Source organism: Rattus norvegicus, chromosome 5, assembly GCF_021556685.1.
Source record: "Rattus norvegicus strain SHRSP/BbbUtx chromosome 5, alternate assembly SHRSP_T2T, whole genome shotgun sequence".
Taxonomy (NCBI): domain Eukaryota; kingdom Metazoa; phylum Chordata; class Mammalia; order Rodentia; family Muridae; genus Rattus; species Rattus norvegicus.
Genome location: NC_141538.1, coordinates 43,635,774 through 43,659,587, shown reverse-complemented (window position 1 = coordinate 43,659,587; position 23,814 = coordinate 43,635,774). Strand labels below are relative to the sequence as shown.

General features: G+C 40.7%; 1 protein-coding gene across 7 annotated transcripts in view; it reads left to right on the top strand.

Annotated features, from left to right (window-relative positions):
* The window catches only part of Klhl32 (kelch-like family member 32), a 249,043-nt gene that overhangs the window by 83,869 nt on the left and 141,360 nt on the right, over nt 1–23,814 (top strand). The window contains 2 exon segments of one of the 7 annotated variants that reach the window (NM_001431164.1): nt 2,289–12,708; nt 12,737–18,379. Of the exon segments in view, the coding sequence (NP_001418093.1) occupies nt 2,289–2,402 (114 nt within the window). The 3' untranslated portion in view covers nt 2,403–12,708; nt 12,737–18,379. 7 annotated transcript variants of the gene reach the window in all.

Sequence of the window (23,814 nt, the reverse complement as noted above, 5' to 3'; positions counted from 1 at the left end):
CCCTAGTATACTGGGCTCCAAAATTTCAGCCCCTGTGCATCTGTGTCCTTTTGCTGAACAGTTACCAGAGTAAACGTTGGAATGGGTCCTGATATGAAGCACTGATATGAATGGAAGTTTGGCAACAAACTAGCAGGCCATTTATAACAGTTGCTCTCAAAGGAGAAGAACCCAGGACAGATCTTTATAGATAGTCTAGGCAGTGGGCTTGAGAATTTTGAAGACTGACTAATGGAGTCAACTTACTGTTTGTACAAGTCTACTAGAACTTAGAGGCAGAGGGTGGGTTAAATTCCAATGGGAGGTTCTAGAACTCTAGAGTTCTTACACAAAGTTTCTGGCTACCCCAAGAACTTTTCATGAAGGGACTGGCTGGCCTGTGCTCTGTATAGATTAAGGATTGCTAGCATTCCATGGCGCAGAGAGGCTGATTCTACACGTAATGTTGAATGTATGACAAAGCTGAGACCTATGCCCACACTCGCTACACAGAAACATGGAGCAAGGAGTCACAGAGATGGTTCAGTAGATTATCACTGACTAATCTTTGACCAAAATATTCAATACATTTTTAAGGAATGCAGTATAATAAATGGTGGCATTTAAGATGAAAATAAGAAAAAAGATTATTAGAAACACTGTAGAAATTATATAAATTAACTTACAACCTTGATGAATAAGTTTCCAGGAAATGTAAATTATCAAAACTGGGCCAAAGAAGAAAGGAAATATAAGGAATGTGGGCAGTAGCCAGAACAGTCACTCACCCCAGATAAGCAATGGATCCAGACTACCTATGCCTTAATTAGAGGCTGTTCCTCACACTGTGTAAATCTGTTCTGACCCATAAGAAGATAGAAAAGCACATACCTATGTTATGACTACCAAGATTCTGTTACCGAAGTACAAGGTTAGTAGCAAAGGGAGAGCTGTAGCTTGCTTACTAATAACACGCACACAAATTATAAATAAAATACAGTCAAATCCAGTAATTGACATCCAGCGCTCCTTAACTCAGCAACTTAATCTTTTAATATTTACATATTTCTCTACTTCCTTTGACTTTGGCATCCCACATTCTCCAGGTTTTCTTTCTACTTACTGGCTGTTAGTTTTGTCTATTCACCAAACTTCTCAAAGTTGGATTTAGTTAGGCTCTGTCCTTGCCCTTCTGTTGATACATATACTCTTGCCTCCGTGGGAATTTCAGTCTCATGTTTCATATCCCCATATCCTCTCCTCCCCCTCCCTACATTTCTAGTGTGTACACACGCACAGAGTTCTACAGAACCAGGAAGATGCATTTGTAGTGGAAAAGATGTTTATTATAAGGAACTGGCTCGGACCATTTTAACTGCATCCTGAGATCTTAATTTTTGCAAGCCCCTCCTGGCAACCCAGGACAGCTTTGGTGTAGCTCCTAACGAGCTCCGGCCCTTCAGCACAGGACGGGCCTGCTGAGACATCTAGCTTGGTGTACTGGATAACATCTTTCCCAAAACCCCAGACTCGTCCATCTAACAGGCTGCTCATTACCTGTAGTCAAATGCTTATGAAGCAATATAAAGCCAAGATATCCATTATTAAAGTCTCCATTCAGCTCACAGAGCTACTTATTGTACAGTTTCCCCCCCCATTGAAGTTAATTATAGCTTTATAATCATTTCAGGGTCCAAATGTCTGTGTTATCCTTGGCTGCTAACAAGTCTCACAGGTCTTTGGCTGACAAGTCTCAACCACTTCTGCTACTGTCGCTCTGATCTAAGCTACCATCGTCTTTTGCATGGAGTTGTAAAGAACTCTGTTAGGCTGTCTTCTTATGTTAGTTTTCAGTCCCACAGAGGCTATTTCAGTTGCAGCCCCAGTGATCCCATTGAAAATGCAGCTCAGATTTTCACGCCTTCTCAACGCATCATGATGCTGTCTACTCTGCTACAGAAGGGAAGCTGATCCCTCCTGCCGTTCCCGCCATGCCTGGCCTCATTACCTGCCATCCCTGCCTGGTACACCCCACCCGGGACCTGTGCACAGTCATCCTCTCCTGGAAGTATGTCCTACAGAGCATGTTCTTTCGCTGTCTGTTCAAATATTGCCTTTTCAAGAAGTAGGGTTTTAATTTTACCCTAACCTAATTATTATAGAAAAACCATATTCATATATTAACTGTATAACTGGAAAACCAGTCAAGAGAAATATCCAACATTCAGCTGTGCAAAATTGATTCTTTACTGATTTCATGCTTGTATATAATGGGCCCTGATCACATTTATCTCCATATCCTTTCGTAGTTCCTTTCCACCACCACAGCCGATCTTCCTGTGTACAGCCTTGACGTTCAGCAAAGCCAAATGAAGCGATCCTGTGACATTCCCTTGCCAGCCTGTTACCAAGTCTCACACTGATAGGCATCAGAGAAGCACTGATGGTCTGACTGACAATTCGCAACTTCACACCTGCTGCCGTGGATGCAGCACACACTGGGAGTGCTGTGGGAAGACCAGGTTCGGACGGAAGCAGCTCTTGGAAGGAGCTATGACTCCGATGGGCGGGGTGGGTTTATTTTTTAAAGGTAATAGCTTCGTAATAATGGACATTCATTAAAAATAGGATTCTTCTTGCATTCAAAGTGTAGATATCAGTTAATAGTGACAGTGGCCAAACATCACATCCTTTTTAGATTAAAAAAGAAAAAAAAATGAGAGACAGTGTTGTATCCCTCTTTCGAATGATTTGAATCAGTGATAGAGAAATTGTTTCTGGGTGAGCGTGAGGACTGTTTTGTTTTCTTTTCCATTGTTAAACTCATGTCTCCCTGTATTCATTATCCTGAATGGAGAATGGTGAACTCTGGTTTGTATATGTTATTTCTTTATTTGAACGGATTCGTTTGCACTCAATGTAAATAATGTGAAGAGAGAAAGATATTTATGAAGTAAGCATACTGGCTAGCATTTGGCATCATTTACGCCATGCCTGCTGTTGTGCAAAGCCCTTTCTAGGTATTTTATTCAAATGGGTGCGGAAAAAAATGATTTCTTTTTTGTTTTAATATCTTTTTAATGCTTTCAAAATCATAAGTTTCATGAGGTTTAGTTGCAATGAAATTTTCATTCATGCTTGTTTTTCTCATGTGTACACATAATGTCAGCTTGATTTGAATAGCACGTTCAAAGGATAATAAAGCTGATGAAATTTTAAAACGTTAAGATTGAGTATTGAGTTAACACAGATGTCTTATAAAAGGAGGAAAAGCAGGCTGATCATGTCACTCTGAGGAATAGTTCCTGGGATCTGCAGATACGCTTCAATTCTGTTTATTATCTTTGTAAAAACTGACTCAGAAGGAATTGTCCACACTGTGGGATGATCCAGCTGCTTGTTGAATCAATTGCTTTTAATTAGCCCATCTGATGTTGATTGAATTCTGGGCTTGCGTGCCTGGATATCCCTGAAAAAATTGAATTATCAGTATTCTTCTCATTTAGAAATATTTGAATCTAAAGTGATGAGAGATTTTTATACTAAATTATTCTCATTATGTTGTGTTCATAATCCATCCATGCCATGTTCTCAGATCCTGACACAGTCTGGGGAAATCAGCCTCCTGTGAGATTCAGGAATAGGCGGTAATAATGCAGTGACCAAGAAAGCAGCCAGCATCTACCCTTCGGTATCATCTGCGGATGGGAGAGGCAAAAAAGAGAACGTCTAACCATCGAATGGACAGATGCCTCTGTTTTTCTTTGAATGGAAAGGACCACTGCTTTCTCAGATAATCAGTTTATTTTTGAGAGAGAGGGTCAAAAGTGAAGAATGTGGTAACGTGTGTGGGTTCAAGTCCTGATTTTACCATTTACCTGCCTTCTCACCTTGGGCTCATCACTGAAGTTCTAGTGTTTTCAGTTCCTGCGTGTTTAAATGAGGTCATAGAGTAACCAGAAGTTATTTATTCTTAGAAATTACAAAAATTGCATTATTTATGCACTCACTCCATGTGTAGGTGGGGGTATTCAGGGCACAATACGTGCGTAGAGGTCTGAGGCAACGTGTGAAACAGTGACCTCCCATCTTGTACATCCTGGGGTTTGGACTCGGGTTGTCATGCTTGGCAGTGTTAGGGTCTGTATTCGCTTAAGAAGGATACCTCAGACTCAAATAGTGTGCAACGGCAGAGAGCATTTATTCTATAGAAATTACCGGCATGCGGGGATCTCCATCCAGCAAAATGGAGACACCCAGTGGACTTACAATTCCAGGGAGGGATGTGTGTCCTTTCACCTTTATTGGTTAGCTCGATCTCTAGGGGTCTGACTGATTTGATCATTAGTTAGGATCTGGGGACTTCCCAGTGTGGTACTCATTCTAGCTATCTAATTTTTGCTCTAGACCAGATGACAAGGTGTCCTAAGATTGGCTGCCCTTGGCTGCGGTTGGCTGACCACAGGTTCCTCTATCCCAGTTTTCATTTCTGGGAAACAGCAACTTGGGCCTACTATCCTGAACTGTCAGTTTGAAGCTTGTCATGAAGTCGGCCTGGCTCTGTTAACTCAGTCCTCTCAGCAGCAGAAGCCTTTACCTGCTGAACCCTATTGCCGAACCATCTTCCCAATTATCAAAAAAAGTTTATTTCACTCAATTAAGAAAGACGTCAATATGGATGCTATATATGCAAATACAGATATACTTATGTATAACTTTTGAGAAGCTGGTTAATTATAAATTATTACAAAATTCAATCAAACCCTTTTTTTCATTTTGTAGGTTGCCATTTTTGTCCTTTTCCAAGCAGAAGCTTCTCTGTTTCATGAGGCCCCATATATTATTTATCTTAGTGCCTGTGCTAATGGTGTTCTGTCGGAAAATCTTTTCCTGAGGCAATGACTTCAAGGCTATTTTGTACTTTCTCCTCTATCAGTAAACTGGCTACCTTTATATCAATTTGACACAAGCTAGAATCAACATCTCAATGGAGAAAATACATCTCTATCAGATAAGGCTGTAGGCAAGCCCGTAGGGCACTTTCTTAATTAGTGATTGAAGAAGCTCCAGCCCATTATGAGTGGTATCATTCTGGGGGTCCTTGTCCTGGCTTCTATAAGAAAGCAGACTGAGCAAGCCATGAGGAGTAAGGAGTAAGCAGTGCTCTCCCAGGGCCTCTGCATCAGCTCCTGCTTCCAGTTCCCCGCCCTGTGTGAGTTCCTGTCCTGACTTTCTTTGATGATGAGTTGTATATGGAAGTGTATGCCAATTAAACTCTTTGCTCTGCAAGTGCCTTTAGTCCAGGTGTTTTATCATAGCGATAGAAACCCTGACTAAGACAATCTTGTTCGGTGTATCTGGTGTTATGCTGAGGTCCTTGATCCATTTCGAGTTGAGATTTGAGCACAGGGATGAGGATGGATCTTTTTGCATTCTTTCACATGCAGCCATCCATCTCAGCTAGCACCGTGTATTGAAGATACTGTCCCTTCACACCCCCCAATGTGTATTTCTGACCTCTTTATCAAAATTGAGGTGTCCATAGGTAGATAGATTTATATATGGGTCTTCTACTCAGTTCTATTGATCAGTGTGCCTGTTTTTGTGCCAATTCCATGTTGTGTTTTACTACTATAGCTCTGTAGTGTTTTATTACTATAACTTTGTCGTGTTTTATTACTATAGCTCTGTAGCACAACAATCAGGGATGATGGTACCTCCAGCAGTTTTTTATAGTCATGATTAACTATTCCGGGGTTTTTATGTTTCCAAAAGAGGCTGGAAATTGTCCTTTAAGGACCTATTAAGAATTGTGTGATTGCATTGAATCTGTAGATTGCTTTTGGAAGGATGGCCATTTTTAACTATGTTAATCTTCCAAATTCCTGACCATGGAAAGTCATTCCCTAATGTACTATCTTTTGCTATTTTTCCAGTGACTTGAAGTTTTTATCATACAAGTCTTTCACTTGCTTGGGCAGAGTTATCCCAAGACATTTTATATTAGTTAAGGCTACCGGGAAAGGTCTTCTTCCCCTGATTTCATTTTCAACCCATTTGTCATTTGTACATAGTCATTTGCTACTGATTTCTGTGAGTTACTTCTCTATCCAGCTACTTTGCTAAAAGTGTTTATCAGCTGTAGGAGTTTCATAGCAGAATTTTTAGGATCACTAAAATTTTAGGTAGTATATGTACTACCATATCATTAGCTAATAAAGATACTTCAGTTTTCTTATTGCTCTAGCTAAGACTTCAAGTACTACATTGAGTAGGTGTGGAGAGTGGACAACCTTGTCTTCTTTGTGATTTTAGTAGAATTGTTTTGAGTTGCCATTTAGGTTAATGTTGGCTATGGGATTGCTGTAACTGCCTTTATTATGTTAAGGTAGAGTCCTTGTATCCCTAATCTCTCCAGGACTTTTTTTCACAAAGAGGTATTGAGTCCTCCAATAGAGAGCTAATATGCAAAACATATAAAGAGCTTAAAATAGATGTGAAGAAAATAAATAGCCTAGTTTAAAATGGGGGGGGGGCAGCGGCGAGGATACAGATCTGAACAGAATTCTCAATAAAGGAAACTCAAATGGCCAAGAAACACTTGAAGAAGCATCCTTAGTCATCAGGGAAATACACGTCAAAACTACTTTGAGATTTCAGCTTATAGCTGTCAGGATGGCTGAGAACACAGCAAGTGACAGCTCATGCTGGTGAGGATGTGGAGTAAAGGGAACACTCCTTCATTGCTGGTAGGAGTGCAAACTTTTACAGTCACAATATACAATCGATATATGCAACATAAAATATACAATATAGTATACATACATAGGCTTACTGGTTGTGGTCCAGCTCATCCAACAATGGTTGTCTAATAACATAAGGTTGAAGGCTCTGGTAGTTGTTCAGTTTACGAAAATGGATGTCTCTCATCTGGTACTTAGTATATGCCAGAATCCTAAAGAAGAAGGCTCTAATTCCAGTGAAGGAATTGACTTGCTAGTGAGATCAAGAGTAAACAAGCAAAGAAAGCAAGCCTCCTTTCTCCCTGTCCTTTATATAGGCTGCCAGCAGAAGGTGGGTGTGGCCTAGATTACAGGGAGATCTTCCTACCTCAAAAGGTTCAAGCAAAAAGTTGGTATTCCCATTTCAAGTGATTTAGTTAAGAAAAAAAAAATACCTCTTACAGGTATCCAGACTATTGAGCTTTTATAATTCCAAATATGTCAAGTTGACAACTAAGACTAGCCATGAGTCCTTCCCTTGTCAGCCTGACACACAATCATATCTCCTTATGTCATGCTTAATTTTCAAGTGAAAAAAAAAAAAAGAACAGGTCATAATTATACCCAACCTGATAAAACTATTTCACATACAATCATAAATGCCTTAAACATTTAACCAGGTCACTATTGTGCTTAACATGACATAATTATCCCTCATTCAACCATAAACATATTATACATTTAGAATGCATGGCAATGCCCCTTGACGGACATTCTTTTACTATCCTAAACTTAAATATGATAACCCCTGATAGTCTTGTAATTGATGTTATACTACATGATAAAGGAGTCAAGGAGAGAAAACACAAATATCTGTATAAACACATTCTTAACAAAATATGACAAAACAGTCGTCATTATTATTATTATCATCATCATTATTATTATTATTATTATTATCCTCTTTTCTGCAACTGACTATGTGGTGTTAACTTGTATTTATAACTCTCTTCCTCTACTACACATTCCAAGTTTCCTTCGCCCTCAGCAAGCACCTCAGTAGGTCTCGGCTCTTTTTATGGAGGAGTGACACCTTCATTCCCGAAGGGTCCGTGTCTTTTGTCATCCTTTCTGGATTAGGCTGTTGTGGTTTCACACTGACTTTAATGACAGGACACGGTAGCAGCAAGAGATGCGCTGAAGGATCGCTTGCACTCCAGACATAATCTTGCTTCTATTGTGGAGAAGTCATCCAGCTTCGTTTTGGTAATCTGGATCAATCACCCTGTCTAACACCTATTCCTTTCTTGGTCTGTAGGGTTTAAGGACATCAGAAGGCCAAAGTGGCTGGAGGGGAGGTGGAGTGTGAACTTCCAGTGCAATCGAGTGTTGGTTGTGTCTCCTGGAAATAGTGCTCTCCTCTCTAGGACCAAACATCTAGGCCAGAGGACTTAAGGTCATAGGAACAGGGAACAAACGTTTTCCTAGTGGGTTTGCTCGGGGTAATAATGAGTGGAACTATTCTCCTTGATTCCATGGATCCTAGCTATGGGCTCGACTGCACCATGTATTAGAACCTGACTCAAAGCATACACTGCCTTCGGGAGAACCGTGCCCCAGCCCTCCAGGCTGTAAATGTGTCTTCACAAGGCCATTCCATCTTTATATCAGGCCAACTGCTTCAAGATGGTCAAGAACATGGTAAGACCAGGGATTTCTGGCTGGTCAGAAGCAAGTCGAATACCGTGATGGTGGATAAGGCACTCCACAAATGGCAGTTTTGGCAGGAATATGATGTGCAGGCAAATCTGTTACCAGAAGAAATGTTTATTCAGTAAGAACAAGTGTCTTCTCTACAGAGGAAGTGCTCCAATGTGGTCAACCTGCCACCAGGCCACTGGCTGGTCATCCCAGGGAATGCTGTTCAGTGTTGGTCTCTGCTGTTGGCAGATCCGTTCCTCAGCAGCAGCTATAGCCAGAGAAGTTTCAGTGAGTAAAAGTCCATTAATAACCTCCATCTCTGCCACCATGGTCACTTTACTCATGCGCACTTTGGCCAGTGGCATGGATGGCACTGTAATGAGAGTAGAAACCATATGCATTTGGGCAACTTCTTCAAATAATTTGCTTTAGTGCCACTGGGACCTGCTCAGACCTACTGACATATACACCGCTTCCATTTGATAATGGATTACTGCTGTACATGTCCTACTTGGTGAGTCAGATAACATACAGCTCATGGTGGGGCGGCTCAGACCAAATGGTCACTTGGTGTCCCATGGTCAAACATTCAGTTTCCACTAGGAATCCATAAATAGGCTGAAAGCTGTCTCTCAAAGGGAAAATAGTTGTTTGCAGATTATGGTAGAGCCTTGCTCAAAAATACAAAAGGTTTCTCCGTGATTTACTTGCAGGGGCTATACAGCATCCCTATCTGCCATGATATTTCAAGTACCATCAGGTCTGATGGGCCATATGGTTCGAGTGGCCGAGCAGCTTTACAACAACCTGTGCTTGTTCAAGAGCCTTTTCCTATTCCAGGCCTTACATAAAGCTAGCAGTTTTCTGAGTCCCTTGATATATGAGCTGGAGTAACATACCCAAGAGAGGAATGTGTTGTCTCCAGAATCCACATAGGCTTGCTAAAGGGTGTGTTTCTTTCTTGGTGATGGGAGTGGCCAGGTTCAATAATTTAGCCTTCTCTTTAGAACAGTGCTTCTCACCCTACATAGGACTATGGCATGTTGTTGTGACCACCAACCACGAAGTATTTTCATGGCTACTTCATAACTCTAATTTTGCTACTGTTACTGACTTTTAATATGAATGTCTGATATGCCAACTCCATGAAAGAGTCATTCAGCCCCAACAGAGTGGTCTGGACCCATGGTTGAGAATGGCTGCCTCAGAAGGACTATCTCTGAATTTCACTGAGGGAGCCCTGGAATTTTGGTTGGATTTATTTCCCATCCTCTGGTGCACATATGTGTTACCGATAAGTCCAAATTAGTTGCTACTACTTGCTTGCTTTCTTTAGTCAGTATAATGTCATCAATAGAGTGGACCAATGTGATATTTTTGTGGAAGAGACAATCAAGATCCCACCTAACTAAGTTATGACACAGTGCTGGAGAGTAATATGTCCTTGAGGTAAAACTGTAAGTGTCCTGCTGGCCTTGCCAACTGAAAGCAAACTACTGCTGGTGGTCTTTGTAAACAGGTACTGAGTAAAAGGCATTGCTAGATCAGTAGCTATATACCATGTGCTAGGAGATGTGTTAATCTGCTCCAAGTAAGGACACCACATCTGAGACCACAGCTACAATTGGACTCACTACTTGATTGATTTGATGGTCAACTGTAATTCTCCATTCTCTCTTTGTCTTTTACTAGCCAAATAGGAGAGTTAAAGGGGGATGTGGAACACTACTACCCTGCATCTTTTCAGATCCTTGAGAGTGGCATTACTTTCTACAGTTCTTCTAGGAAAGTGATCCTGGTTTTGATTCATTATTTTCCTTGGTGGAGCAAGTCTTAAAGCTTCCGTTTAACTGTTCTCACCATAATAGCCCTCACTCCACTGCACAGGTCATGGAACCAATGCGGAAATTCTGCCAAATTCTAAATATATCTCCTCCAATTGTACATTTGAGGACTGGGGAAATAACCACAGGGTAAGTTTAGGGACATAATGGACTTATGATGAGATACCAGCCAAAAATGTATCAATCACCTGACACCTTAAACCCCTACTTTAAATGGAGCACTGCAGTATGTTTCTTGGAATCTTCCCACAATCAGCATATATTAAAATGAGTACCCAACAAACTCTGGAAAGTCTAGCTATTTCCTTTCCCCCAGTGTATAGTTATCCTTGTAAAAAGCCTTAGTTCCCTCTAGGGAAAAACTGGAGAAAGACCAACATTAAAACTTTTGGGTATTTTCTCAAGGCCCTTCCTCAGTAGAACCTGGACTTTCCTTTATTTCAGGGGGTCCGTGTCTGCAAACTGCCTTAAATCTGAAAATTGTTTCACAGATCAAGATCCCGTTTTGACATGTTCTAGTAGAGCCTTGTTTTCTTTGTTTGAGAAATTTTCTGCTTATATAGATCAAACTTAAATTTAGTTTCTAGTTCTTGCCTGAAAATAGCATAATTGATTAGCCAGTAACAAAGGTCTGTGGAAGTCATATGGTTTACCATAAAAATCACTGCTTGTGCTAACTAACCATCATGGATTAGGACATTGTGGACATTGCTTATGCTGGCCATTACAAATGCTATAATCTGTGGAAGTTAGGTCCTGGTTGTTCCTCCCAACCCCATGCTCCCAGAAATAAGACAGACTCAAAATATACTTACAAATACTTTGGCCATATAGCTAGGCTCTTTTTTGACTAGACATAACATATCCCATTTATTCTAGCCTACATTCTGCCATGTGACTGGCTACTTATGCTCCAGTACCGTGTGTCCATCTCCTTACATCTTTCAGGTGAATCTCTACAGCAATCACCTTGTCTTTGGTGATTCAGGGCTGCCACCTGGACGCTGCTACATCAGGGCCGAATTAAATCCATTGTATTTAATTCATCCAACTGAGCATCAACACCTCCAACCCTAATGTCTGACATCAGGCAAAAGTGACACCAAAGCCCTTTAAATGTGTTTGTGTCTCCTCACTGTTTGTGTCTTATAGGATTAATAGAGGTGTGTCTTCTGGGCTTTCCCTTTGTGAGCAGTTAGGTTTCACATAGCATACCCACTCTAGCATTGCAATTTTCCTGAGCCTTAAAATCCTTTCATCAACATTAAGCCAAGAGATATCAGACATCTCCAACTCCATTTCAGTATGTCATCTTTTGATGAATGCTTCATTTAAACAAACTTTTGACAGTTTTAAAAAATTGTAAAAGCTCCCACATTATACCTAGAATCTCCACTCAGAGGACTTAGATCAATACAATCAGCCTAATCCAGTTTTATGTTTCGTCCACCGTTTTCTCACACCCTTAAAATCCATTCCCACACAAATTTCCCAGACTTTCTCTTGAATGAATTAGAAAACTCATTAAGCACCTCCTCCTGGACTACACTTTCACCCTCCCCTCTGGAAGCCCTCCTTTCCTTGAGTCTGTTAATAAGTCTAGAGGCAACTATTGGTGGGTGAGGAGGACATTAGTGTTGTCTTACCTGGCATCTCCTTCAGAGAAAGTTACTGCAGGTAGCAGACAATGAAGAATTAATTCCTCAGTCAAGGGGGGAAAAGTCAATTTTCCAGGCGTTAGGTGTTAATATATCTATGGCTAAGGGTGTCAAGACTACTTTCTTAGGTGAAATTGACCCTTGTGAATCTGAGGGTTCAAAGTCTAATAGGACCATCTCACATAGCCCCATCCCAAGTTACAAGATCCCATTCATTACCAATTAACACTCTTACTTAACTGATGACACCCTTGGCTGCTGGAGATAAGATTCCTTCCCAGGGCACACTTAGAAACCTTTAGACTGCCTATGTGCAGCTGGAACCTGTCGGTTTGATCACCGAGTTCATCGCTATCCTTGCCCTGTCCTGAGATGCGAGAAGCTGGTTCATTTTATGGCAGAGCCTATTCTTTTCCTTTGTCGGTTTATCCAGAGATGCTAGGAGCACCCTCAGTTTTCTTACCTTTTCACCAGTCGTCAAAACTGTTCTCTACACAATCACCAGATCCGTTGCCACTCGGAACAGGCGAATCAGGAAAACCAAATTCATTTTTTCCCCTTTAATTTTGTAAAATACTTCACACCATATTCTCCAAGTTTTAGGAAAGGTTCAGCAACTATAAATATTCGCAGATTAGAAAGCCTATTTTAATATTTAAAAATATTCTTATGTATCTAAAATTCATCTTTATACTTTTGTTACTCTAGAACCACATTTTGTACCAATACCTGTATCAGTTAGGGTTTTCTAGAGGAACAGAGCTCTCTCTCTGTGTGTGTGTGTGTGTGTGTGTGTGTGTGTGTGTGTGTGTGAGAGAGAGAGAGAGAGAGAGAGAGAGAGAGAGAGAGAGAGAGAGAGAGAGAGATTTATTGGAATGACTTACAGGCTGTGGTTCAGGTAGTTCAACAATGGCTTTCTACTAAGAAGAGATTCATGAAACCAGTATCTCAGTCCATGAGGCTATATGTCTTCGGTATATGTCAGAATCCAAAAGAAGCAGGCTCTAATGAAGGTGAAGAATGGACTTGCCAGTGAGTGCAAGAGCAAGCAAGCCATGTCTTTTATATAGGCTACCAGGAGAAGGTGGCTATGGCCCAGATTAAAAGTGAATCTTCCTACCTCAAAAGATCCAGGTTAGAAGTCTTCCCACTTCAAATGTTTTATTTAGAAAAGTCTGTCACAAGTGTACCCAGTGTTTTAGTTAATTTGAGATGAAGTCAAGGTGAAAACCATGTTTAGCCATCAAAGTGGTTGAATTTAACAAAAAAGAAAAGAAGAGGTCTATAAACATTTTAGGTGAAATTTTTGAAGAATCTTTTGCTTCCATGGGATTTGTTTATTTTTGTGGTGATGGACATAGGACACAAAGCCTTACTCAAGTTAGGCTAATAATATATGTAAGACTGAACTAGCCTCTCAATCTAGTCTGGCCTGCTTCACCCTCTCTAGTGTTGGGATTACAGGTGACATGTGTCGATTTGTATTGGGCTGTTAGAGAGTAGAATAATAAGTTTTAATCGACCTCAAACCATACTGTTACCTTTCAAAAATCCTTTAAAAAGTTCTGTATAAAAAGTGCAATAGGTTTTTGTGGGTGGCATTGTAATTTGTAGGGCAATGCTTTGATTTAGTGTGTATTTTCCCCTGGTCCTTTGTTATTTGCATTATAGATCTCATACCTACATGCTAACTATACTCCCATACTCGTGTGACACGAGTGTGATCTCAGTCTTCAGAAAGGCTCCACGAAGCCGTTGCTGGTATCAGATTGGACAAACAAGAGATTCCTTGCCATTCTTCCAAGAACGCTTAATTGCTTCAAGATTCTACGTTTTGAATTTCAAAGTTATATTTTAAGTGGTTTGTGTGAAAGCATCTCTGAGGCAAGCACTTGAAGTTCCTCTTCAGGAGGAAAAGAGGAAAACAAACCAGTGAATATTAGCGCACAGGAGTGGGGGTGGGGGTGGGGGTGGAGGTAGGGTGAAGTATCTGCCTAAGCTCTGACTCCTGTCCTATACAAGGTCATGGGATGCTAACGCTTCCAAAATATAGCTGTAATGAGTGCTCATCTTTTTTAAAAATACCTTTTATTTCCTCAGAAGTATTTTTTTCAGTCCCTCTGAATCTAGGTATACACTGAACTTGTTGAAATTTGGACAAGATTTGTAGGAGGGCTCAGAATTCAGAGTTAGCTGTCCTCTCTAGAGAGGGAAACCTACTATCACTAGACATCTGAAGGGCTAATAAGCAGAAGTGATTGAGAATTTGCTGGCACTGTACAGGAGAGAGGAGAAAGCTAGCAAATATGATTTTGTACCCCTGTATAGGAAAGAGTTTTACTAACTCTTCGCCAGCAAGGTCAATAGGTATCTCAAAAGTTCAAATATCCAGTCATGCAAGAAGTGATGATGGGGTGGGGAAAAGACGGTTCCTGCACTTCTCAAACATTCACATGTCTGAGGTCTGTCTGGAGTTGTCGCTAAAATGTAACTTCCCATTCAGTGAGTGTGGGGTGGTACCCAAGATTCTTCATACTTAAAAGGTTCTTTGGTGAAGTCAATGCCAGTAGTTCAGAGATAACATGGGAATAACAGCCCAGCTGTCTACTACATTTGAAAAAAATCTAACTTTATTATTTATTTTATGTAATCAGGTGTTTTACCTTTACATATGTCCATGTATTATTTGGATGCTGTGCCCAGTGAGACCAGTCCCTGGGATTGGAGGGTGAAGTATTTGCCTAAGTTCTGACCTCTGTCTTATACAAAGTCATAGGATGATAATGCTTTCAAAATACAGCTGGATGGTGGTGAGCCACTATGTAGATGCTAGAACTGAATCTGGGTCTTCTGGAAGAGCAACCAATGCTCTTAACTTCTGAGCCATCTTCCTCTCCATCCCTTAGTTCTTAGATACTAATTGTGATTGATGATGCAATTAGAGGCTGGGGCAGGAGGATCAAACCCAATCTAGATCACAGAGTGGGAGCTTTTCAATGAGAAACAAATACCCAACAGGCGACACTCCAAAGAATGTAAGAAGCACACTTGGAGAGAAGTTGGCTTAGTTGTGATTCCTAAACACAGAGCCCCTCAAAGCTTCTTTTGTGTTATAGGATGCCCATGAATTCCTGTTTTATATTCTTCAGTACAGACTCTTCCATTGGGTTTGCTCATACACACCCCAATTTGCCTTGGGATAGCTGTGTACATGCAGAAAATCCAGGTGCCTGCAGAAAACTTTGAAAAGAAGGATCCGATTCCATCCGGAGACAGGCTAGAAGGTCTCTGCACAGGGAGGTGTTCTAAAGATGAGGTGACAGAAGCAAGATAGGCCAAGGTATGAAAGAAACTGACCTAGCAGGACATTGACCTCTAGAGGGCATAACAGCTCTCAAGGATAAGTACTTTCCTTCATGGTTATCCATCTCGATGGTAGGTAGTATGTTTTGGGTTTCGCATTTATGTTAATGTTAGCCAGGACCAGCTTGGTATGCATGGGTTTTTGTTGTTGTTGTTGTTGTTGTCTTTCTTTCTTTCTTTTTTTTTTGTTTTTTTTTTTTTGTTTTTGCTTTTCATCCTGTTACCATCTACTCCAGAAGAAGCACTTCTGAAGGGAAAGAACCTTACAGAGTTCAGGAAAAGCCACGATGGAACTTGTGATGCAGGCTCCCTATCAGCACTAATTTAAAAAACACCTCTTCCAGAACAAAGCTTCAAAGCACGCCTAGTCCTTCGAATAAGCAAGCAACATATTTGAAAGGTGTTCCGAAAACGAGCATAAGCTGGGCAATGGTGGTGCACACCTTTAATCCCAGCGCTCTGGAGACAGAGGCAGGCAGATCTCTGTGAGTTTGAGACCAGCCAATCAATAGCGAGAGTTCCAGGCCAGGCATTCTAGAGGATGATGTTGCACTGGGTCACTTTCTTTCTTGCCTTGTTTCTGTCACTTTCTAGTCCCTGATCAGTTGAGAATGGGAGCCCACTGCTCTCTTGCCATCATTGAAAGCTCGTTTTCAGAATCCAGCAGGGTTGTTGGCTGCCATCTGAAGACAGGCTAGAAGGGCTCCGCTATTCCTCTGAGACACAGTCTCACCACAGATTTCCTGTCCTTCTGGCTCTGCCCCTGAGCCTTAGGTAGGGGAGTTGTGTTAATGGACAGTGTGACAGCCAGGGTTGGGCACCACATAAACACTTGTTTTCTGCATTTTTGGGCTGTGATTTTCATAATGATCTTAATATGATCTTTCTTTATTCTGTGTAGTTGAGGTGAGAGAAAATTGGTATTTCCATGACAGTCTATGAACATATCTCTGGCCAAATAATCCTACTGTTTTGGTTTCCCTGTGGTGACCTGTTACCTGAGAGCATTACTCTACTGTTTGGAGAAAACTTAAAATACTTATAAATGTATTACAGACAAAAATGTTTCCCACTGAATCCCTCTACTCTTTCAGGGGTGACTCTCCCCAAATGGTTTGGGTTACTACATTTGTGTGATAAAAGAACTAAATGGTCCAGAGCAGCTGTGACAGGGACCTTGCCTTCCCTGTAGAGGGCAAAGATACAGTTGCAATGAAATGAGTGGTCTCACTACCTGAAGCTTGCTACACCTTCTGTGCATGAGCTATAATCAATATGCAGTAAACAATAACTATTAAACTATAAAACTATAAGCTACTATATCAAATATTTAATTGAGCAAAATGTATAATCTTTGTTGATCCAGAACTTAGTTCAGATGTTGGTAACATCTCATGACTGTGGTAAAGATTGTGAACTAATTATATAGGACAAGGTATACAGAAGATGCAGAAGCCCAGACTAGATCTGCTGTAGTTATTATCTAAAGTGGCTTTTTAAAAGTGGCTTCCTGAAACATCCTGTTTCTGTTCATTTCACTTTCTATCATAAAGGCGAGATATGAATGTATCCCCCACCCCAACAATTTAGTTATTTGCCCACAAGATTCTTTAGGTCAATAGTAAGTACGTCTTGCCCACATAGAGTGCTAACAGCAAAGCTTCAGATTACCTGGTAAAAAGCTATCATATTTCAACATCTTTGGATGTAGTGTGTCAGCACATCTGTCACCTGCTGTCTTGCTAATCAGTGAAGGTGTCACTTTCTGTCAGTCTCGAGGCCTTGTGCACTGACTTCGGTGTGGTTGTAGTTCATCTGGCAACTGAATGACAACCAGTGTGATCCAAGCCAGCGTAATTCATGGACTGTGATTTCAGAACTCAATTTGTGTCATTTCTCTGTGAAGAAAGAGAGAATAACGCATCCTAAATCCACAGCTCCCTCTGTGGTAGGCACTGCAAGTTGACCGCATTCCCACCAAATGGGCTCTCAATTAGAAAGATTTGTGGCTGTGGCAGCACATTACCAGCTAAGAGGAAGCTGCGAAGACTGTAAATATCAGCCTGGCCACGTCTCTCCCAGACACAAGACAGCGCGAACCAAACAAGAGTCTGAGCTGTGTTTTCATACTCCTTGTCAGAACTGGCTCCCGGGCATTGGCAGAATGTTGTAGCCATATGTTTTGTGTGCGTGTGTTTTGTCTCTAAATGTCTAGCTTTGAACTTGCTTGAAGTGTGTAGCTTATGTTAGATGTTGTTTCTAACAGATACAAGTTTCATATGTCCATATCTAACATGTAAAATTTTTTTCTTAGAACAAATTCTTCTTGCTTTTGATGCTATAACAGTAGATCATTAGTGTGGAGGTTTTGAGAAACATTGTGGCTTGTTCATTCATTTACCTGAGAGTGCTGGGATCCCTGGGCTGGTGGTCCTGGTTTCTATAAGATCACATGCTGATCGAGCCAGTAACCAGCATCCCACCATAACCCCATCATCAGCTCCTGCCTCCTGGTTTCTGCCCTGTTTGAGTTCCTGCCCTGACTTCCTTTGATGTGGAAGTGTAAGCTGAATAAAGACTTTCCTCCCCAACTTGGTTTTGGTCATGGTGTTTCATCACTGCATGGTAACCCTAATAATATCAGGATGTCGGGCTGGAGAGATGGCTCAGCGGTTAAGAGCACCCGACTACTCTTCCAGAGGTCCTGAGTTCAATTCCCAGCAACCACATGGTGGCTCACAACCATCTGTAAAGAGATCCAATGCCCTCTTCGGGTGCGTCTGAAGACAGCTACAGTGTACTTATATGTAATAAATAAATAAATAAATCTCTAAAAAAATAATATGAGGATGTCTTCTAAATACATAAGCAAATCCATAAACTCTAAAGTAACTCTGTTAGTTTTTATGTATAGCAACCCTGGATTTTCAGTATTCTCCTGTTGTATTATTTTCTCTAGGAAGTGTGGAAAAGAAACTTAACTTTGATTCTTTCTTATTACAAAAGTATAAATTTTGTCAAGAACTTGTCATATTTAAAGCTGTATTCTGAGTACTTCATATGCATTGCTAACTTGTAGTCATCAAGTTCATTAAATTGAATACTATTATTATTATTATTATTATTATTACTCTCTCTGTGTGTGTGTGTGTGTGTGTGTGTATTCATGAGTGCAAGTGTCTGTAGAGGCTTCAAGAGGGTGTCTAATCTTCTGGCTGAAGTTACCAGCGACTGTGAACCATCTGATTAGGGTGATGGGCACTAAATTCTCTAGTACTGTGCAAGAGCAGTATGGTCTCATTTTTCTTTTTCTTATTGACTTTTTGCTTTTATTAAAAATAGATTTTTTTTACATACTATATCCCGATTACAGTTCCCTTCTCTCTACTTCTCTCAGTTCCTCCTCACCTCCACTCTGATCTAGAACTACTTTCTCATTAGAAAATGAACAGTCTCCTAGGAGATAATAAATAATAAGGTATAATAAAATATAAAGGAAGATAACACAAAAACTAACACTTTTGAATTGGACAAAACAAACAGAAGGAAAAGAGCCCAAGAGAAGGCAGAAGGAACAGAGACCCAGTCATTTGCTCACTCTGGCATCCTATAAAAACTTTGCGCTGGAAGCCATAATATAAGCAAGGTACCTGGTGCAGACCTGGATAGGCCTTCTGCAGGCTGCACGTCTCTGTGAGTTCATGTGGGCCTTGATCATGTTGACTTAGAGGAACTTGTTTCCTCGATCTCCTCCATCTCTTCTAGCTCTTACACTCTTTCCATCTTCTCCTCAGTGGATTCCCTGAGGCCTGAGAGGAGAGATTTGATAGAGACATCCTGTTTAGGTCGAAATGATCCAAAGTCTCTTAACTCTCTGCATATTTTCTGGCTGTGGATCAATGTATTTGTTCCTGTCTGTTGCAAGGCGAATCTTCTCTGATGATGGCTGAAAAAAACCACTGATCTATGAGGATCACAGAATATGCTTAGGAGTCATTTTATCGCTACATTATTGAGACCAGTATTAATTGGTTTTGCCCTAGGTCACCGGGATATCTAGTCTCAGGTTCTTGGTTACCCAAGCAGTATCTGGCATGGATTCTACCTCTTGAAATGAGCCTTACGTCAAGTCAGATATTGGTTGATTACTCCCATAAACTTTGTTCCTCTAGCATACCTTGCAGGCAGGACATTGTGGTGGGTCAAAGACTTTGAGACTGTGTTGATGTTTACGGTTCCATTGGTAGCACGCAGAGTACTTTCCTATACTAAAGACACTAGAACATAGGGGTAAAGGTACTATGTGTGCACCAGATCAACTTCTTCAAGATCTATGAGTTGTTTAGGTATTGTCTTAGCAAATTGGACCTTGCCATCATTTTGTGGAGAGCACCCTATAGTCTTGGCAACAGCCTGGGTTGTTTTGGGGTTCCCATGAGACCCTTTGGCCAACAGCTCAATTAGACCCATCCCCAGAAGCATCATTTGGTGACAAAGGAAGTATACTTGGGGCTCTCTCTTCCCATCATCTGGTGATTTCTATTCTATCACCTTCATATATGTACATATTTTTTTTTTACTGTTCCTCTACTCTTTTTTTTTTATTTTTTTTATTTTTTTTTTATTAACTTGAGTATTTCTTATATACACTTCAAGTGTTATTCCCTTTCCCGGTTTCCGGGCAAAATCCCCCTCCCCCCTCCCCTTCCTTATGGGTGTTCCCCTCCCAACCCTCCCCCATTGCCGCCCTCCCCCCATAGTCTAGTTCACTGGGGGTTCAGTCTTAGCAGGACCCATGGCTTCCCCTTCCACTGGTGCTCTTACTACGATATTCATTGCTACCTATGAGGTCAGAGTCCAGGGTCAGTCCATGTATAGTCTTTAGGTAGTGGCTTAGTCCCTGGAAGCTCTGGTTGCTTGGTATTGTTGTACATATGGGGTCTCGAGCCCCTTCAAGCTCTTCCAGTTCTTTCTCTGATTCCTTCAACGGGGGTCCTATTCTCAGTTCAGTGGTTTAATGATGGCATTCGCCTCTGTATTTGCTGTATTCTGGCTGTGTCTCTCAGGAGTGATCTACATCCGGCTCCTGTCGGTCTGCACTTCTTTGCTTCATCCATCTTGTCTAATTGGGTGGCTGTATATGTATGGGCCACAATTGGGGCACGCTCTGAATGGGTGTTCCTTCAGTCTCTGTTTTAATCTTTGCCTCTCCCTTCCCAGCCAAGGGTATTCTTTTTCCTCATTTAAAGAAGGAGTGAAGCATTCACATTTTGATCATCCTTCTTGAGTTTCGTTTGTTCTAGGGATCTAGGGTAATTCAAGCATTTGGGCTAATAGCCACTTATCAATGAGTGCATACCATGTATGTCTTTCTGTGATTGGGTTAGCTCACTCAGGATGATATTTTCCAGTTCCAACCATTTGCCTACGAATTTCATAGACTCGTTGTTTTTGATAGCTGAGTAATATTCCATTGTGTAGATGTACCACATTTTCTGTATCCATTCCTCTGTTGAAGGGCATCTCGGTTCTTTCCATTTTCTGGCTATTATAAATAAGGCTGCAATGAACATAGTGGAGCACGTGTCTCTTTTATATGTTGAGGCATCTTTTGGGTATATGCCCAAGAGAGGTATAGCTGGATCCTCAGGCAGTTCAATGTCCAATTTTCTGAGGAACCTCCAGACTGATTTCCAGAATGGTTTTACCAGTCTGCAATCCCACCAACAATGGAGGAGTGTTCCTCTTTCTCCACATCCTCGCCAGCATCTGCTGTCACCTGAGTTTTTGATCTTAGCCATTCTCACTGGTGTGAGGTGAAATCTCAGGGTTGTTTTGATTTGCATTTCCCTTATGACTAAAGATGTTGAACATTTCTTTAGGTGTTTCTCAGCCATTCGGCATTCCTCAGCTGTGAATTCTTTGTTTAGCTCTGAACCCCATTTTTTAATAGGGTTATTTGTTTCCCTGCGGTCTAACTTCTTGAGTTCTTTGTATATTTTGGATATAAGGCCTCTATCTGTTGTAGGATTGGTAAAGATCTTTTCCCAATCTGTTGGTTGCCGTTTTGTCCTAACCACCGTGTCCTTTGCCTTACAGAAGCTTTGCAGTTTTATGAGATCCCATTTGTCCATTCTTGATCTTAGAGCGTAAGCCATTGGTGTTTTGTTCAGGAAATTTTTTCCAGTGCCCATGTGTTCCAGATGCTTCCCTAGTTTTTCTTCTATTAGTTTGAGTGTGTCTGGTTTGATGTGGAGGTCCTTGATCCACTTGGACTTAAGCTTTGTACAGGGTGATAAGCATGGATCGATCTGCATTCTTCTACATGTTGCCCTCCAGTTGGACCAGCACCATTTTTTCCATTGGATGGTTTTGGCTCCTTTGTCAAAAATCAAGTGACCATAGGTGTGTGGGTTCATTTCTGGGTCTTCAATTCTATTCCATTGGTCTATCTGTCTGTCTCTGTACCAATACCATGCAGTTTTTATCACTATTGCTCTGTAATACTGCTTGAGTTCAGGGATAGTGATTCCCCCTGAAGTCCTTTTATTGTTGAGGATAGCTTTAGCTATCCTGGGTTTTTTGTTATTCCAGATGAATTTGCAAATTGTTCTGTCTAACTCTTTGAAGAATTGGATTGGTATTTTGATGGGGATTGCATTGAATCTGTAGATTGCTTTTGGTAAAATGGCCATTTTTACTATATTAATCCTGCCAATCCATGAGCATGGGAGATCTTTCCATCTTCTGAGGTCTTCTTCAATTTCTTTCCTCAGTGTCTTGAAGTTCTTATTGTACAGATCTTTTACTTGCTTGGTTAAAGTCACACCGAGGTACTTTATATTATTTGGGTCTATTATGAAGGGTGTCGTTTCCCTAATTTCTTTCTCGGCTTGTTTCTCTTTTGTATAGAGGAAGGCAACTGATTTATTTGAGTTAATTTTATACCCAGCCACTTTGCTGAAGTTGTTTATCAGCTTTAGTAGTTCTCTGGTGGAACTTTTGGGATCACTTAAATATACTATCATGTCATCTGCAAATAGTGATATTTTGACTTCTTCTTTTCCGATCTGTATCCCCTTGATCTCCTTTTGTTGTCTGATTGCTCTGGCTAGAATTTCAAGAACTATATTGAATAAGTAGGGAGAGAGTGGGCAGCCTTGTCTAGTCCCTGATTTTAGTGGGATTGCTTCGAGTTTCTCTCCATTTAGTTTAATGTTAGCAACTGGTTTGCTGTATATGGCTTTTACTATGTTTAGGTATGGGCCTTGAATTCCTATTCTTTCCAGGACTTTTATCATGAAGGGGTGTTGAATTTTGTCAAATGCTTTCTCAGCATCTAATGAAATGATCATGTGGTTTTGTTCTTTCAGTTTGTTTATATGATGGATCACGTTGATGGTTTTCCGTATATTAAACCATCCCTGCATGCCTGGGATGAAGCCTACTTGATCATGGTGGATGATTGTTTTGATGTGCTCTTGAATTCGGTTTGCCAGAATTTTATTGAGTATTTTTGCATCGATATTCATAAGGGAAATTGGTCTGAAGTTCTCTTTCTTTGTTGTGTCTTTGTGTGGTTTAGGTATAAGAGTAATTGTGGCTTCGTAGAAGGAATTCGGTAGTGCTCCATCTGTTTCAATTTTGTGGAATAGTTTGGATAATATTGGTATGAGGTCTTCTATGAAGGTTTGATAGAATTCTGCACTAAACCCGTCTGGACCTGGGCTCTTTTTGGTTGGAAGACCTTTAATGACTGCTTCTATTTCCTTAGGAGTTATGGGGTTGTTTAACTGGTTTATCTGTTCCTGATTTAACTTCGATACCTGGTATCTGTCTAGGAAATTGTCCATTTCCTGAAGATTTTCAAATTTTGTTGAATATAGGTTTTTATAGTAAGATCTGATGATTTTTTGAATTTCCTCTGAATCTGTAGTTATGTCTCCCTTTTCATTTCTAATTTTGTTAATTTGGACGCACTCTCTGTGTCCTCTCGTTAGTCTGGCTAAGGGTTTATCTATCTTGTTGATTTTCTCAAGGAACCAACTTTTGGTTCTGTTGATTCTTTCTATGGTCCTTTTTGTTTCTACTTGGTTGATTTCAGCTCTGAGTTTGATTATTTCCTGCCTTCTACTCCTCCTGGGTGTATTTGCTTCTTTTTGTTCTAGAGCTTTTAGGTGTGCTGTCAAGCTGCTGACATATGCTCTTTCCTGTTTCTTTCTGCAGGCACTCAGCGCTATGAGTTTTCCTCTTCGCACAGCTTTCATTGTGTCCCATAAGTTTGGGTATGTTGTATCTTCATTTTCATTAAATTCTAAAAAGTTTTTAATTTCTTTCTTTATTTCTTCCTTGACCAGGTTATCATTGAGTAGAGCATTGTTCAATTTCCACGTATATGTGGGCATTCTTCCCTTATTGTTATTGAAGACCAGTTTTAGGCCGTGGTGGTCCGATAGCATGCATGGGATTATCTCTATCTTTCTGTACCTGTTGAGGCCCGTTTTTTGACCAATTATATGGTCAATTTTGGAGAAAGTACCATGAGGA